Source organism: Thunnus maccoyii, chromosome 8 (assembly GCF_910596095.1).
Source record: "Thunnus maccoyii chromosome 8, fThuMac1.1, whole genome shotgun sequence".
NCBI classification, from domain to species: domain Eukaryota; kingdom Metazoa; phylum Chordata; class Actinopteri; order Scombriformes; family Scombridae; genus Thunnus; species Thunnus maccoyii.
The window spans coordinates 14,369,770-14,386,101 of record NC_056540.1 but is presented as its reverse complement, the minus strand read 5'-3'; the positions used below and the strand labels follow the sequence as shown (position 1 = coordinate 14,386,101).

Here is a 16,332-nt window from a genome sequence, read left to right as displayed (position 1 = left end):
CACACACACACGTACACCCTGACCTTAAAAAAAGGGGTTCCTCGGCTGAGATCACAGCTGGATCTGCCACAGCACCGAACTATTTAAAGGGAAAAAGACCGCAGCCATTTAAAAACCCTTTGATTCTCAGCAAGTGCAATCAGAACATTACTGCCGAAACAAAAGCCCGTGCTTCCACCCAGACTCCACTCGTCTGTTATCCAGGTTGCATGTCTGTGCGTGAAAACCCTATTTCTCATTTCTCCCTCTATTTTTCTGCCATTATTCAGCAACTCTACACCTCTTGAGTCTTGAAAGCGGGAGCTGAAGAACAGGGTAAAAAAATACACAATGCTGAGTGGTGTATGTTAAGAGAGGCCAATATGGTGTTGATTACCTTGTCAGCACTGAGGTTGCTGAGTTTACACAGCCACTGAAAAACCAGAGAGAGAAAGGGAGAGAGACGGAGGAGAGAAAGATAGAGGGAGAGAAGAGAAGGACAGTGGAGGAGAGGAGTGGAGGCTGTTAACTGCCTTTCCATACAAGGAGAGGTAGGGGGAGAAAAGAGGAGGAGGGGGAGGAGAAAGCGAGAGGGAGTGAGGGAAAAGGGAGAGAGAGAGAGAGAGAGAGAGGAGGGTAACGTGAGGAGATACAATGAGAGAGAGAAGGGAGGAGGGAAGAAATTTGGAAAGAGAGATAAAGACGGAGGATAGAGGGATAAAGGCTGATAAGGTTGCACCAGACAGCCAGTTACAGTGGAGCGAAGGAGAGGAGACAAGTGAGTGAGCGGAGCTGTATCCTCTCTGAGGTCCCGACAGTGCGATCCTGCTGCAGCTTCTGTCTGTCACTGACTGACTGATCCAACACAGGTAGGACGCACACTGAGCCTCCATTCATTCTCTGCTCAGAAAGAGACTGAAAGTGCAAGTGTGAATGCTTTCTTATTTAGTCACATCGGATCCAGTGAGTTTCTTTTTCTTTGGAAGATGTCTGAAGATGCAAAGTGAAAATAATCAGTTCTGTTCTGCTTTTAAAATTTGATGTAAGACTTGAATATTATCAGAAACTTAACACATAGAAGTAAAAGTACTCATTTTGCAGAACAGCAGTATTCAGAGTGTTATATAGTTGTACATATTATATTACTTGATGAGTATTATTGATACTTTAACATGTTAACAGCATTTTAATGTTGCAGCGGTTCAAGGAAGCGGTGGAGGAAGTTTGAACTCATTCATATGCTGTATAGTTTAATCTATAAAAATGCATCATATTCTCATAAACTCATCCTATATTTTAATAACAGTAATTATAGCTGTCAGTGTTATGTGTGAAAAGTGTAGTATTTCCCTCTGACAAGTCATAGAGTTTCAAGTCGAATCAAATGGAAATATTTAAGTTAACAAGTGCCTCAGAAAAGGAAAATGTATTTTCCACCGCTGAATTTATGGCTTTTTTTTTTTTTGTTGGAATCACATCTTTTCAAATGGACGTCTCATTTGGTTGATTTATCACATCGCTGAATACAAATCTATAGTCACTGAAATCACACATCTATAATCATTTTTGCATAAATTTCCACATTTGTAGCTACTTAACCATCATTTTCCATTTGTGTACAATATAGAGGTATATGCACTCATGCGCTGTCCTTTCTCTGAGGTCTTGCTGCTGAAAATGTGGTTTTAGTTAAGTACTTCAGGCAAACCTAACCTTCTCCCCTCACTTTCCTCTCTGAACTGTTGCCTACACTGTCATGATTTCCCCTCCGCCTGCATGAGAAACAGTCAAGTTTCTGACCTCCTGTTGTGATGCATGCCTGACCGAGTGTGTCTATCTGTCTGGGGGTAAATATATATATGTGTAAAGGAGAAATGGTGTGTACAAGTATTTGCACAATATGGATAAATGGACAAAAAAGGTGATTAAAGACAAAGAGAGACATCTCTTTCTTCAGCATAATTCTCAAATCCACCACTCAACACCAGTGAACAGCAGATTTTTGAGAAAATCTTATCACCTCCCCACCATCTCCTTGTTAAAAATGAACGCACCTACTGCTGTGCGCACAAATCTGCACTTGTGCGTGCATACCTGCATGCCTGTGTATATGAGATGAGGTGAATGTGTGTATTATCTCTGCATGAGCCTACTGTAATTACACAGTGAAGGTGCCCACGGGGCGGCAGCCGCTACAGTTGGCTCCTCGCCACATCCCCTCGTTTTATTGTGTCTTGTGCCTGAGAGGCTTGCGTTGAATGATGAGATCAGGCCTGTAGTGTGTGTGTGTGCGTATATATGAGTGTAAAATTTATGTCGACTGGAAATAAGAGTGTGCCTCTGTACAGAATGCATCAATAAATACCATACAGTCTATTATTATTACTGTACTGTATGTATTCCCAGCAGCAGCAGACATCAGCTGGTTGCAGGTCTATGTGCTGACTGATAAAGTTCAGTGTGTGAGTGTGGGAATTCAAGAAATGTCTCTTTAGTGTGTTATAGTGTCAGTATGACAAGTTCAGAGGGAAGGTCAAAGGGTGCACTGAACCAGAGATGATTGCTATGGCAACATACGTCACATGACAGCACTAACTGTCCAGACTGGCCTTATAGTGCATCAAAAACAAGTAATTTTAGACAGAAAAGATCATGTTCAGTGTGTGCACCAGTACATTTTTATTGCTGTGTGTTCTTCTGGTTAAGAAAGTTTGATCTTCCTTGCCTGGAATGCGTTTGTAAATGTGTGTGTGACATAGACATATAGAGGAAAAAACGGCTAAATCTTTGCAACAGCTTGTGACAGGACTGACCTCCTTTTCTATACTAAACACAGTGGAGGGAGCAGACGGGACAGTAGCAGTTAAGATTGCATACTTATGTGAAAAAGGTCCAGGTGGTGAACTTCCATTCACCCGAGCCCACAGTGCTCGATCACAAGTGCAGGACAGAATCTGCTTATTGTCAGCCTGAAAATAATATTACTATGTCTTTATTCCAAAAGAAAGTTACTTTTTGGAGCGAGTTTAACATCTCAACCTGGAGCTTTATCTGCCTCCTGCAGAGCTGCAAAATTGCAGCCAGTGAGATGATCAGATGACTGAGCAGTGAGATCAAAGCTGGGCTCTGTGTCTCCATACTCGAGGTATTTTTATGGCCGGCTATTAAACTGTGCAGTGGTTAATATACATTTAATGGAGACTGGGAATTGATAAAACACTCCGTGACATATAAGGCTGCGGTCAGAAAAGTGTCAGAGTTGGAGTTTTGCAGCTATATTGGCAGAGTAATACTATCTGACCTCTGGAAATAGACTTCAGGGACAATGTGCAGCAGGACATGAGTCTTGTGTGTGTGTGTGTGTGTGTGCACGCATGCGCATTGGTGTTTGCGTGCACATGCATGTGTGTTTGTGTGTCCGTCGACTTGCCCAAATTTAACTGTCTGCATTCTGCAGCTGCTTGGAGGTTTAGTTATAGTATACTGTAGTAACCCATAGAAATCTGCCATCAAGTCATAAAATGTCATCTCAAAGGTAAAACATCTGCCAATAAAATAGGAAATGGGTGAAATAACATCACTTTTCTTTTCCAGAGCACTAAGAATTTTCTTGAAGTACAAAAGGTGAAAGTGTTCTCAGCACTATATTGAAAAAAGGCATTTCACTACTAAACTAAACTAACTGTGTCACTCGAGTGTCAACTTTCTCTTAGTGGCTTTCTGGAGTAAATTAAGGTAGAGATGTTGTTGCAGTAGATACACATACTCTCACACGCAGTAGAGTAGTTTTGTTTGTCTGTCTGGAAACAGACGGCAGGGTAGGAGAGCAGAGACGGAATAAGAATTTGGGTGGGGAAGGGCAGAGAGATGGATGTGTGTTCAGAGGGAAGGAGTGCAAAGAGACAAGTAGCATGGCACTGATTCATCTCTTGGATCCTGGTAAAAAAAATCCACACCAGCAATGTCAGGGAGCAAACACTCAGCTCAGGTGCACATATACAAAAAGATGAAAACACAAGTGGTTACTATCAAGTTTCTTTGCACTGCATGATAATATACAATATAAGGCTGAGGGAAAATGTGTTTAGAATTATTATGCACGTGCCCTCTCCCCTTTCCGCCTTGTCAGTGAATGGTCAGTCGGTGAGGTCAGTAGAGCAGCGGAGCAGACAGGATTTGCATATATCCTTCGGGATGTCATCCATGTTGTTTTATTTTAGGACAGCTTCTGTAGCAGACATTACCACGACAGTGACGAATGTTAACCGTTTTGCCGTGTAGCCACAGATTGGCTGTGGACCAACACACACTCGGCCTAGCCTGAGAGAATGGGAGAATTTTTTTTTTTAACGAAGGCTCGAGGGTCAATGGGTTCAATAAGCTTTGTTCTGAGATAAAATGGATGAGTTGTGATACCAGGGAAGGGATGTGGAATTTCCACCCCTTCTACTGATTTTCCAGTGTTGTCTGGGTTTGGTTTCCTAAAAATTCATGTTGAGATCCTTTCATGTGTTTGCCGATGGACAAATATTACATGCCAAAGTACTTCTGAGAGACTTATTTAACAGCTTTATGATTTTAATATGTGCCACAAATTTCATGGTAATCCAGAAAACTCAAAAGCAGGAGCAGCATTTTTTTCTACAATCATCATCATTGGTGTTTCTGCAGAGAACCTGACCATGTGTAAAAACTAGATACAGTGCATCCATACTGAGGTTGAGTAACGCTTACATGACCATTCTTCATTCGTCTGTTTCTTCCAGATAATGTCATCAGAACACCTGGCCTGTGGTTGGCTGCAGCAGCTGCTCATTGTGCTTTTGAAGCTTTGCCTCACTTTTGCTGGGCCTCTGCGACCACTCAATGGGACAGAATGCACAGCCAAGGGTCCTGCTTCCTACATCCTGGTCTTTACTGGTCACTGGAGCCCGCAGGCCTTCCCAAAGCAGTATCCGCTGTTCCGGCCCCCTGCACAGTGGTCCAAATTCCTAGGTGAGAAAGCGACAAAATTGCACACTTCTTATGTACAGTTTGACCATTGCATGATATTGCATTGAGTTATGGCAGAGAGAAGGACATTATTTGACCTCTAACAGTCATGTAGTTTCCATTTCAAGAGGAGAAAAATAAGGGATAAGGATGGCGACTACAGTGCTCCTCATCATGTGTTAGAGGTTTAAGGCCTCATTGTCAGCATACACATATTTACACAGACACATACACAGAAGTTAGAGATGTTAATGAGCAAAGCAGTGAGAGTCAGATGGCAGTACAAACGACAGCCTAAATGCTACCAGATGGGGTTTCTCTAGCTTCTGTCCAGCCGTATCTTTAATATTTCTCTATTTCTCTCGATCTTTCATCCTTTCCCACATTTCTGCTGGTTTACCGCAATGTTGGCAGTAAAAACTGGAGTGGAGGTTTCGGGGTTGGTGAAGGTGGGTGATGATAGTTGGGGTGTGGCAGGGTCAGACCACTTACCTCAGAGCCAGGAGGAAGGAATAGAAGAAGAGATTCAGGCCCTTCTATTCTGTTTTTTTCCAAGTCGTGGAGCATAGGATGGATGGCAGATGTTTGCGTGTATGCACGTATGTATGTGTGTGTTAGACTACTCTTGTGCATTGCTATCTGTGGTGGCTGTGGCTTTGTCTGATTTCCAGCTCTCCCAGTAGTGCCCTGCTGCCCTGCCAGAGGATGATGGTCTACTTACTCCATATAGAGCCAGGAATCGGAGATTCTGACACACCCATAATGACTTTAATGTGTCAGGGTCCTGGGCACCGGTGGACAGGAGGGGGACAAGGAATGGGCTTTGTCACAGGAGAAGAAAAACACAAGGGCCTCAATGGGCTGACAAAAAGAATGCTGGAAATGGAGTTTGTCACAGCACAAAGAAAAGCATAATCTGTCGAGGCGTTTAGGGGCCTGCAATGGTTTTGTATTGCTTTATTGTGGAGACCAGGGGGCAAGGGACCAAGGACACTGCCATAAGGAAAATGGATGGAGTTTGTCACGACCATAAAAAAACCCAAGCAATAGAGAGGGCGGGAAGTGGGCTTTAACGTCTTGGTGGGGCTTAAACGTGAGGCGTTATCGAATTTCAAGGTCTTGACGCTTGTGGGAAATTTGTTAGGATGGAAATGCAATTAAGTGCATAAGTAATGGCAGTTTGGGGAGAAACAAGATAGTGTGTGAAGTGTGCTGGGCACGTTGTGTGTGTGGCTCAGTGTGTGTGTTAATACATGTGTCACGAGTGTTTAAGTATGAGTGCATGGTTGTGTGTGTGTGTGTCTGTATGCAGCTCTGAAAAGTGAGTTAAGGCAGAACCATCAGAGCATTTGTCAGTGTGTTTCTGGCTAACCTTACTCTGCCCTTAAAACCACTGGCCCAGGCCAGTGGCTCTGTGGGTTTCAATATGGAGCTCCAGGACCTGCGGTACAAACAGTTTAACCTAAATATGACTCTTGATTCGTAACAGGTTTCAAAATCAACTAAATATGAGAATGTGAAGCAAATGGTTCTGTTGGCCTAAAGGGTATGAAAAGGAATCAGTGAAGGTTTGTTTTTGTCCTCCGTTTGGCTGCTGACTCTGAGATCCTGACCTATCTCCTGGCAGCCCCAGCTTGTCTTGTGGTTTTATCAGAGATAGATGGAGAAAAGATGTAACTATAACCGTGAAAAAATGCCAAAGAAATGCAATTTCTTCTGAATTATCTGTTTAAATGCAGGAAGTAGGAGGCAGCCATAGAAATACATACAGGCTCCATGGTGGAAATGATCTCACCGTCTGGCTGAGGCTCTGTGGTACTTCATTGACATTGATATGCATTCCAGTGAATAAGCATCTTACTCCAGTCTTCTCCTCTTTCTTGTGTTTCTTTAGCGGTGAGCCATAATCGCCATTTTCGTCTGTGGGAGGAGGGAGCTCCAGCCAGTGCAGGGGTGCAGAACTTTGCTGAAATCGGGGTCACGGTGGAGCTAATGAAGGCAGCCAAAGAGGCAAGAAAGAGACGCACGGTTGGCGCCATGTACCGAACAGCCGGCATCCCTAATGGCATCGGGCACAGCTCCACCGAGCTGCTCATGCAGCCCCGGAGCTCACTGGTAGGCACAATAAAACTTAAGTAGAAGCAATACTCATTCACAAAAAGCACACATGTGCTCACAGTTGCTCATGACACAGTAAGTCACACAAATAGTCTGTTTGACTAAATCTATTCAGTCATCCGGTGACCCGGGCCTCCCCATAACACTGTCCATCCGCTCTGACAAAACAGTTCACCAACTTCTTTCCACTATTCAATGTTAGACTATGTTTAGCTCAAGCGCTGAAGCCCTGTAGCCACAAATGCCCACATCCATCCTGTGCAGTCTGCACTCTGTCTGCTGCCTGTCCCGCTGAACTCTGGGAGTTCAGGAGAGGGGCCTAGGATGAAGTTTAGTAAAAGTTCGGAATAGTCCAACATTTTAAGAAATACAGTTATTTGCTTTCCTGTCGAGAGTTAGATGAGAGAATAGATACCACTGTCATATCTGGAAACAGGGTGACAGCTAGCCTGGATCTGTCCAAATCCAAAGATGTCCAAAATCTGTGCATATCTTACATTGGTTTTGTACTAATTCAACAAACAAGATATAATGTGCTGGTAAGTAGATTTTACCTTTGGGCACAGCGAGGCTAGCTGTTTCCCCACTGTTTTCAGGCTTTATGCAAAGCTAAGTTCACCACCACTCCTGGGTCCAGCTTCATATTAACAGAAAAAGTGGTATTGATCTTCTCACCTAACTCGATGCAAGAAAGCATATTTCCAAAATTGTTGAGCTGTTTTTGTACTGCAGAGGGTAAATCATAGATTTTTCTATCTTATTACCTCTATCTTAATGCAAAACCTTCATGCTCATATATAGTTTTAGAGAGTTGGTTGCTGTAATGGTTCCTCTTCTCCATACTGGCCTTGAAGTGAACTCCTTGCATGACTACGATGGATGAGATGGTGGACAGTCCTTATTTCATGCAAAACTGTATTCTAATGTGCAGCCAAAGCTAATGTGAGGCTTCAGCAGTCTGAGTTAGACGACCAAGAGAATATTTTCTGAGGATATTTTTAGAACAAATTCCCTGTTTATGTTCTTATCCCTCCATTGCAGCTCAGTGAGTGGGGAAATGCAAAGAGAGACATTTGCACTAAAAAAACTAACTTGGAAGATATGTACTTGATTTGACCTGCTCAACTGTTGAAGCCTCATATTAGCTTTGACTGAACGCTAGGAAGCAATTTTGCTCAAAATGAGGAAGGTACATTTTCCCCCATATCTCATTGGAGTAACTGGAGGAAGGAAACAGGATGGACAAGAGAAAAGATTACAGCAATCAGCAACTCTTTCAACGTACATATGCGCATCTAAGTCTATCTTGTGTTGAGATAGATTTGAATGAATCAAAACCTGTCCTTTAAGGTTAATAGTTTGACATTTTGGGAAATACAAACTAATCCATAGGGTTAGGGTTAGGATTAGGGTTAGGGTGGACATTTTTGGAAATACTCCTTTTTACTATCTTGCTGAGAGTTGGATGAGAAGATCGATATACCACTCTCATCTTTGTACAGTAAATATGAAGCTACTGCCAGTGGGTGGTAAGCTTAACTCAGCACAAAGACAGGAAGATATCTTGTTTGTTTAATCCATACCATGGTATAAAAACAAGGAACTGTGGTTTTTTGGCCAGGCGCAGTGACTTCCTAGAGTCATTGTAAACAAATGAGATAAAATGTGTTAATTAGTGAGTTTTAGAGGTGCTGGTAGGTGAATTTTGTTACCTTTGTACAGACAAAGGCTAGCTGTTTTCCCCTGTTTCAAGTCTTTAAGCTGAGCTAACAGGCTGCCGGCAGTAACTTCATATTGAACAGACAGATATGAGAGTGGTATCTATCCAGAAAGCAAAGCTTTGGCTGCTACAATTACCTTGGTATGGAGCTCACGGTGGGCTGATAGCTGCATTTTCAGTTATAGTACAACTTTGCTTGTCAGGTACCAATGCCAAATAGTGAGTGAGTCTGGGAGCAAAGGTCAAGGCAGCACTCTTTTTTTGAGGCTTGAGCTAAATTTGAGGCAAGGGCTTAAACAAAGGCAAAGGATTTGAGGTAGGAATGAGGTATGGCACTGTGGAAAAAAGTCAGACTATTTTGCCAAGTTTAAGCGAGAAATAAAGTATCCCTTTATGTGTTAAACATATGTAGCTGATGAATGAGAAGGAAAGAGGTGAAGAGGAAAGGCGTTTTTAGAAATAGGTGTGCCTGCCTGAAGTCTGGTGACCTACATTTGTTTATTGGTTATTCCACTGCCTGAACCCGGGGGCTCTGAAAAATCATAAACAACCCTGTTGGAGGGCATCTTTGGTAAGTACTTGCCATAGACAGCAGCTTAACGGCTGTCGTCTAGGTACGTGATGTGTGTTGCTGCTTTTAAATGGGTCTGTCTGTTTTTAGATCAGTGGACAGTAAGGCAAAAAAAAGCAGAGTAGGGCAATCGCGTGTTGTTGTAGAACGTGACAATGACAGACTGGGTGATGTGAATCTGTTGACAGCTTAATCTGTTATTCAGATTTTCGGTCTGTCTGTGTGACACTCTCTCCCGCACACACGTTTTTGAATCCCATCCTTTCCTCCTCGCTACAAACCAAAACATTCATAAGCAATGCCCATAAAATCCCAAACACATATGATTTCTATCTCCATATTCCTGAGCCGCCTGCTATTGCTGTTTAATGTGCAACTCAAAACAGACAGATAACATCAATTAAGTACCATTAAGGGTCCTATTGGCATTATTCTTTAAGACTCAATATTTTGTAGGATCAAAGAAAATGGGACAACAGCTGTGTATTAAGCTACTAGTGCTACTGGACTGGATCGCATGTTTTCTAGGACGGTTTGTTCTCTCCAGGGCTCTGTGGAAGATTTGCTATGATGGAGAAAAAGTGAGAAGAATCATGGGAGCTTTGAGTAACTGTCTGTGCTCTGGAGATACTTCTTGGCCTGTATATTGCAAACCACCATGGTCTGATCAAGCCAGTGACGAGGGATACCCCTGAGTAGACATCCTTACTGAGTGGCCCAATGGATCTAGCAGGAGGGCTTCTTGGAAAAACCGTTGTTTCAGAGGAGGATGAGACGGACAAGAGGAGGGTGGGATGTTAGCAGAGGAGGGAAGAAAGGAAGGAAGGAAGGAGGGGTAAGAGAAAGATTTCTGAAAAGCAACAGAGCTGCTTCTGATTTGGTCTCTCTGTTTCTCGCTGTGCGTCACAGGCAAGAAACAGACCCCATGTGTCATGCTGACACTAGCTGCCTCTTGTCCCGTGTGGTTTGTTCTGCCTGGTGAACTGGTTTGATCTCTGTTCCAGCACTCTTCCATCCAGCCCTCTGTCCGATTTCAACCCACCCTTTCCTCGCAATCCAAAACCATCCAAGCCCACCCATCCTATCCCAAGCTCTTAGCAGCTCAGCCCAGGTCCTCAAATATCAGTCTGCAAGTGGGTAGGCGTTTCCAAATGTGCTGTTTTCTGGGCGTCTGCCACTTCAGCGTGTGCTGACCCCCAGGCCACTTCCTGTATGAGGTCACTAGCTCTCAGGAAACATCCATCACACAGGAGACACAGGCTAACCCTGCACAGGAAAGTGAGTGGGTGCATGCATGCACACATATGCAATCCCACAGTCCCTGCATTTATAAATTACACACTTTATAAATCCTGGCATCAACAGTATGTGTGTGAGATGTCATGCTCATTGCATTTATTGTCCTAGCTATCTTGCTTTTTTTTATTCCTGTAACAGACAAGGGTGGGGGTATCAAAATAGCTAAATCTAGATCTACCTTCTATTCCTATTCTCCTCAAAAGAGCTGTGTGTCAGCTCATATTCATCCAGAATGCTGCAGGGAGACCTTTCATTGAAATAATCATCTCACATGTGCTTAAATCAGTCCATGAGTGAAATAGGGCTGATTATAATCTCTGTCTTCCTGTGATTAAAATATTGCATTTTCTTTGTAGTTTCACTTGCAGTTACAATTTGACACAGCAAAGACAGAGAAGAAAGCATCAAGTCATAAATGCAATATCAATATTCACATACAGCACATGCTGTATAAAACAATTATCTTGTGTAAGGGAGAAAAAAAAGAGTTCATTGCATTCTTCAAATTACTTCAACTTTATGACAAAAGGACATTTGGTTTGTAGACAAGCATTAAACACATAGGTAACATGAATACACTGATGACAATGAGCAGCAGCAATCTATAGTCAAGGACATAAAAATAATATATATAATATGTTATTAAGTGATGTTGGTCTATAATGGGATGTTTTGGGATATTTCATCTGTCTTTAATTGGGCTTTTTAAAAAATGTCTCTCTCTGTTTTCTGTCTTAAACCAAATTTCCCTTTTAGACAATAAAGTTGAAACATTTGCTTCCTCTCTCTCTGGTCACCAGCTGTCTCTGATGGTGAAGATGATCCCCAGCCCTGACTGGTTTGTTGGTGTGGACAGCCTCAACCTTTGCGAAGGCAGCCAGTGGAAACAGGAAGTGACCATTGACCTCCAACCTTATGATGCGGGGACAGACAGTGGATTCACTTTCTCCTCTCCCAACTTCCCCAGCAGCCCCCGAGAAAACATCACAAAGGTGAGTAAGCTCTTCTGTTTGCAGAGTTCACGAGTACAAAAAAACACGTAATTTGTCTCGCACATTCACTCATATACTTAGTTGTTTATACTTTCAGTCCAGCATGAGACAAGACAAGGTGGATATACTTCATTTTATTCTTTAAATAGGTTAACAGCACATGGGAACGGGACGTCATTCTTAGCTGTCTCCACTTAAGTGATTGCTTGGCAGACCTCATGCCTGACCTAAAGTGGTTTGAGTAAAAAGGGCCTCTCTTACATAATCGACCATCTATCCCTGCCCAGCATGTGTTTTAAAGTGGGCTATTGTGTAGTTGAACTTTTTTTTGAGAATCTGCTGGCTCTCCTTATGAATTATGCCGGACTGTTCTTTTCTGTCTCCTTCAGATCACGTCTCAGATGCCAAACCACCCAGCCAACTCCTTCTACTACCCACGTCTAAAGGAGCTTCCACCAATCGCCAGCATAAAGATCATGAGGCAGAGCAGATCACCTGACCGTCAGACCCCCATGTCTAATCATATTCTGCCAAACTCTATCAATCATCAGCACTTCTCAGGTAAGACCACAGGACTCTCAGTCGGTGGTATGTAGACATTTTAACAAGAAAAAATTAAACCTTGGTTCAACTAAATGAGGTAACAGCAAAATGGCAAACACATAACATGGCATTTTACTGATTTGTATTGCATTAAAATTATGATATGGTCCTAGTTCCCTCAGTTTAGTTTCTAATATAATTGCTCTGCATGTTTATAAAAGGGGCATTCCAGCCATTTAGTAACTTATATGAAGTTGGGGGAGTTGCATTAAAAAAGATCAAAATTGAAGCTGAGTTATCCTGATATTTAAAGCCCTGCTGCAGTTTGTAACAAAGGGCTTTCCATTAGGATTTGTAGTCTCCAAGCCCAAGCTGACTTCATCACAGTTATTTTATCAAATGAATTTTCGCCTTGCATCATTTGGACGAATTTGACTGCTGGACCGTTTGTGTAGTCTTTGTTGATTCGACACAAACAGCCAATACACTGATTGCATAGACGTTATCTGTAAGGTAGCTGGCAACTGTGTTCAGCCTCTGACTGTCATTGCCGTCCAGTCATTCTCCTTATCCCTATTTTCTCTGTAAATGAGAGACAAAAAAATGAATAAGTGTGATATTTTTGCTCAAGGTGATAGATCTTAAATTCACGTTCATGTCAATTCATGCCATCCCAGGTGAACTTGCATCTAATCATGTCTTTCTATTGACTTTGTACACAACTGTGCCTCCTCTAAAACTCACATTGTTTTCTGTCTGAACACAGTCAGACTTTAAAAAGTCCTGAGAGCCACAGAAGACATTATACTGTCCTCACACACTGAATGGTACTCCTTATTATGAGAAAACTGAACAGTGGATTGCCCCTTTAATGTACGTTTGCATAGTGCCAACATTTTCAGAATGGGAATGTAATCTACACTTATCGAAGATGTACTTTCTAAATGCAAGGGACTAATGACATGGGCTGATACTATAGATCCAGAAAGCACAGATATTGATAAAGTTACATTTTGCCGCTTTTTTTATTGTTCGCTTTTCACTAAATCTCCAGTGTAAGTCATGTATAGTCATTGCAAAGAATACTGTTTATTGGTCACTTTGAAAGAAAGCAGTTAAAATATATACAGTATAGGCCTTTATATGGTAACACCCAAAATGGTAAACACAGTCATGAAGAACCGACACATCATGATCATGATCTTCACTGCGGTTTCTTGTCAAATCTGCCATCGGAAGATTTGAAGCACTTTTATTGGCCTTGATAAATCAAACTCATTAGACACATGGAGAGGAGTACTCTCAAAATGACATAAGTGGAGAAATGTTAATTTTTTCATCTGGCTGGTTAAATCAAAGGTGATAGTGGGTAAACTTTGACCCTCAGACCCCACTTTAGACACCCCTCCTCTATAAAAAACCTACAGATGCTACAAGAAAATGCAACACTCCCTTTGTTTTTCACTCAAACATACTTTTCTCATTCCTCTCTCCACTTAATACAGCGACACCACTGGACTGCGAAGTGTCTCTCTGGTCATCCTGGGGTTTGTGTCTGGGTCCCTGCTCCAAAGGCGGTGTTCGTCACCGCACACGCTACATCCTCTTGCGGCCGGCCAATGCTGGCGTCCCTTGCCCTGAGCTGGAGGAACAGGCTGAATGCGTACCACACAGCTGTATGAAACTCCAGTAGCCTACTGAGCACACAAGCGCAGATGCTGCCAGTATTCAACACTGGGACTCGTGTTATTACTGCTGGACTGAGAAATGCTGCTGCATCTTGAGCATTTCCTTGATAATGCAAAGGATTTTGGTCTTTGTCTCAGCCAAATTGTGGAAAAATAAGACTTGCTGCATTACCTGTGCAGCCCATTAGTTTTAGTGTATACACTCCTTCAGGGTGTACTTTAACAGCAAGAAAGGGATAATGAAGTGTAGCAGAGTGTTGGAGAAGTTTGTGTTGAGGTAAAAAGTGATTTTTATATTGAGAGGGAGATGCATGACAATGTGTCCCCTCAAAGTCCTGTATGAGAACAGTTCATAATCACCCACACATGCATTTAAACTGCACACTGATCACTGCACACCAGAGTTACAAATGCACACACTCTTACATGTAGGCAACACAAAATTCCTTACACATTCTGCATACTTTTACGGCATGGAGGCATTAGTTTAAATAGGTAACCTATACACGCTTGGCACATGCAGCTCTTTCAAAATAACCTCACACCCCGATTTATAAATATCACCTTTCACAAGAAACGACTAATGGCTGACTTGAAACTTAGAGCCAGTCTACAGTAGCTGGCCTATTTTATAACAAGATGCAGGTTTTTATAGAAAGAAAGAATTAATATTTGTATTATGATCTCTTTTGATATTTTAATGTTGAGATTTTGTATATACTGTATGATGTATCTTGTATAACTCATGAATAAATATGGAGGTGTGTTTTTCAAATAGGAAATGTCTGTGCTGCTTTGTTCCCCTGTGTGGCTTTCCAGTTGGAAAGTATCAATATGCAAAAGCAAAGACAAAATTTGAAACTCTTGTTGGACCGGAGAACATTCCTGACCTGTGCGTCTCCAGTAATACACAATGAAGTCAACTTATTTGTGTATGCCAGAACATCATTTTGCCAGTATTGACACTTCTTTATTTGTGTCCAAAGAACTTACAGCCTACATGCAAAAATACACAGCCATAAATATCACAGTATGAAAGGGTTATGATGTCTTATATTAACTAAAATAGAAGTCACAGTACGTCATATTTATAGATAAAAATTCTATCTATCCCAAACTTTATTACAAAGTTATTTTCCTTATTATATCTCGATGGTTGACAACTGAATGTAAATGCTAACTTTTTGTCAGTGTGTCTTTACCCAGAATATCCTTAGAAATACTGACTCCCTTCGCTGCTCTGCAATGAGGAGTTTGTGGCGGTGTAGCACCTCCTAGTGGTCCCAATCCACAACAACAACAATACCACTACCATGTCAACTATACTACACTGCAAAATAAAACAATAAAGAAAATAGATTTGTTGACAACTTCATTAAATGTGTCACTGCTGAATTTAATACTGAGGTGCTATGAAACCTTTCATTGTTTCTGAAACAGTTTCTGCATCTATGGCGGACTTTTAAAAGCCCTTTAGTAAAAGCTTCAGAGGTTCAGATGTAAAAAAAAATTAAAGAGATCAGAATTTTTAAATCCAAGTTGAAAGATAACAAGTTATAAGGAGTGTTGGGTCGCATCTATCTATCTATCTATCTATCTATCTATCTATCTATCTATAGAACATTAATGAAAATAATTGTTAGTTGCAGCCTGAGAAAGTTGAGGCCACTTAGTTTAGACTGAAAAAAATAGCCTCATGTGTCTGTTCCTAAAATAAAACAAAGTAAAATAAAATAATAAAGAGATAAAGGGTTTTCATGATAGACTGTGTAGCCCTAGGTCAGATTGATGTGACATTGTTTTTGTGTTTGTAAAGTAAAACCTACAATTGACTTGGTAAGATTTAGAGAATTTTAATGGTCTGAAATAAGAAGACAGGGTTTCCCCCAGGCACTACTTTAGCAGAGGTTATAAATTAACCTAATCTTAGTATCAGTTTAGTTAATACATTATAGATTAAATAGCTAAAAGTCATTACATATTTGCAGTGTGAAATACAAGTCATCTTTTCATTTAGTAAGAGGATGTTTTTATTTATGTTAGCAGAGGCGAGGTGGCCCAAAACACCGCAGGAAATCCTGACAGACGAAGCATCCTACAGCCACAGGCCGGTGTTACAGAGTATTTGGTGACCCATCAGATTCTGTGACCTGCAGCGTTGGAAGTACTCAGATCCTTTACTTAAGTAAAAATATCAATACCACAATGTAAAAATACTTAATTACAAGTATAAACCCTCCATTAAAATGATACTTAAATAAAAGTATAACCAGCTAAATTTACTTAAAGTACTAAAGTAAAATTACTAATGTTGCAGAAAATCGGGCTATCTGATTAAAATTCTGCTTGTGCATTAACTCATCAGTATTAATGATGTACTTTGTCAAATTTATTTAATATATCAGATACTTTCCCCTTAAGTAAAGGATC

The 16,332-nt window shown here is 41.4% G+C and overlaps 1 protein-coding gene across 1 annotated transcript; it reads left to right on the top strand.

Annotated features, from left to right (window-relative positions):
- The first annotated feature begins 703 nt into the window (after positions 1-703).
- Positions 704-14,651, top strand: spon2a (spondin 2a, extracellular matrix protein). The gene is made up of 6 exons (XM_042419253.1): positions 704-848; positions 4,746-4,974; positions 6,866-7,086; positions 11,480-11,671; positions 12,061-12,232; positions 13,720-14,651. Exons 2-6 carry the CDS (start codon positions 4,749-4,751, stop codon positions 13,905-13,907), a joined length of 999 nt encoding a protein of 332 aa, XP_042275187.1. The 5' UTR covers positions 704-848; positions 4,746-4,748; the 3' UTR covers positions 13,908-14,651.
- The last annotated feature ends 1,681 nt before the right edge of the window (positions 14,652-16,332 follow it).

What these genes read in the sequence shown, in the direction of transcription:
- spon2a (XM_042419253.1), top strand. Translation starts at nt 4,749, where the DNA reads ATGTCATCAGAACACCTGGCCTGTGGTTGGCTGCAGCAGCTGCTCATT. An exon ending in CCCGAGAAAACATCACAAAG is followed by an intron (nt 11,672 to 12,060) that starts GTGAGTAAGCTC and finishes TGTCTCCTTCAG; the next exon opens with ATCACGTCTCAGATGCCAAA. An exon ending in CAATCATCAGCACTTCTCAG is followed by an intron (nt 12,233 to 13,719) that starts GTAAGACCACAG and finishes CACTTAATACAG; the next exon opens with CGACACCACTGGACTGCGAA.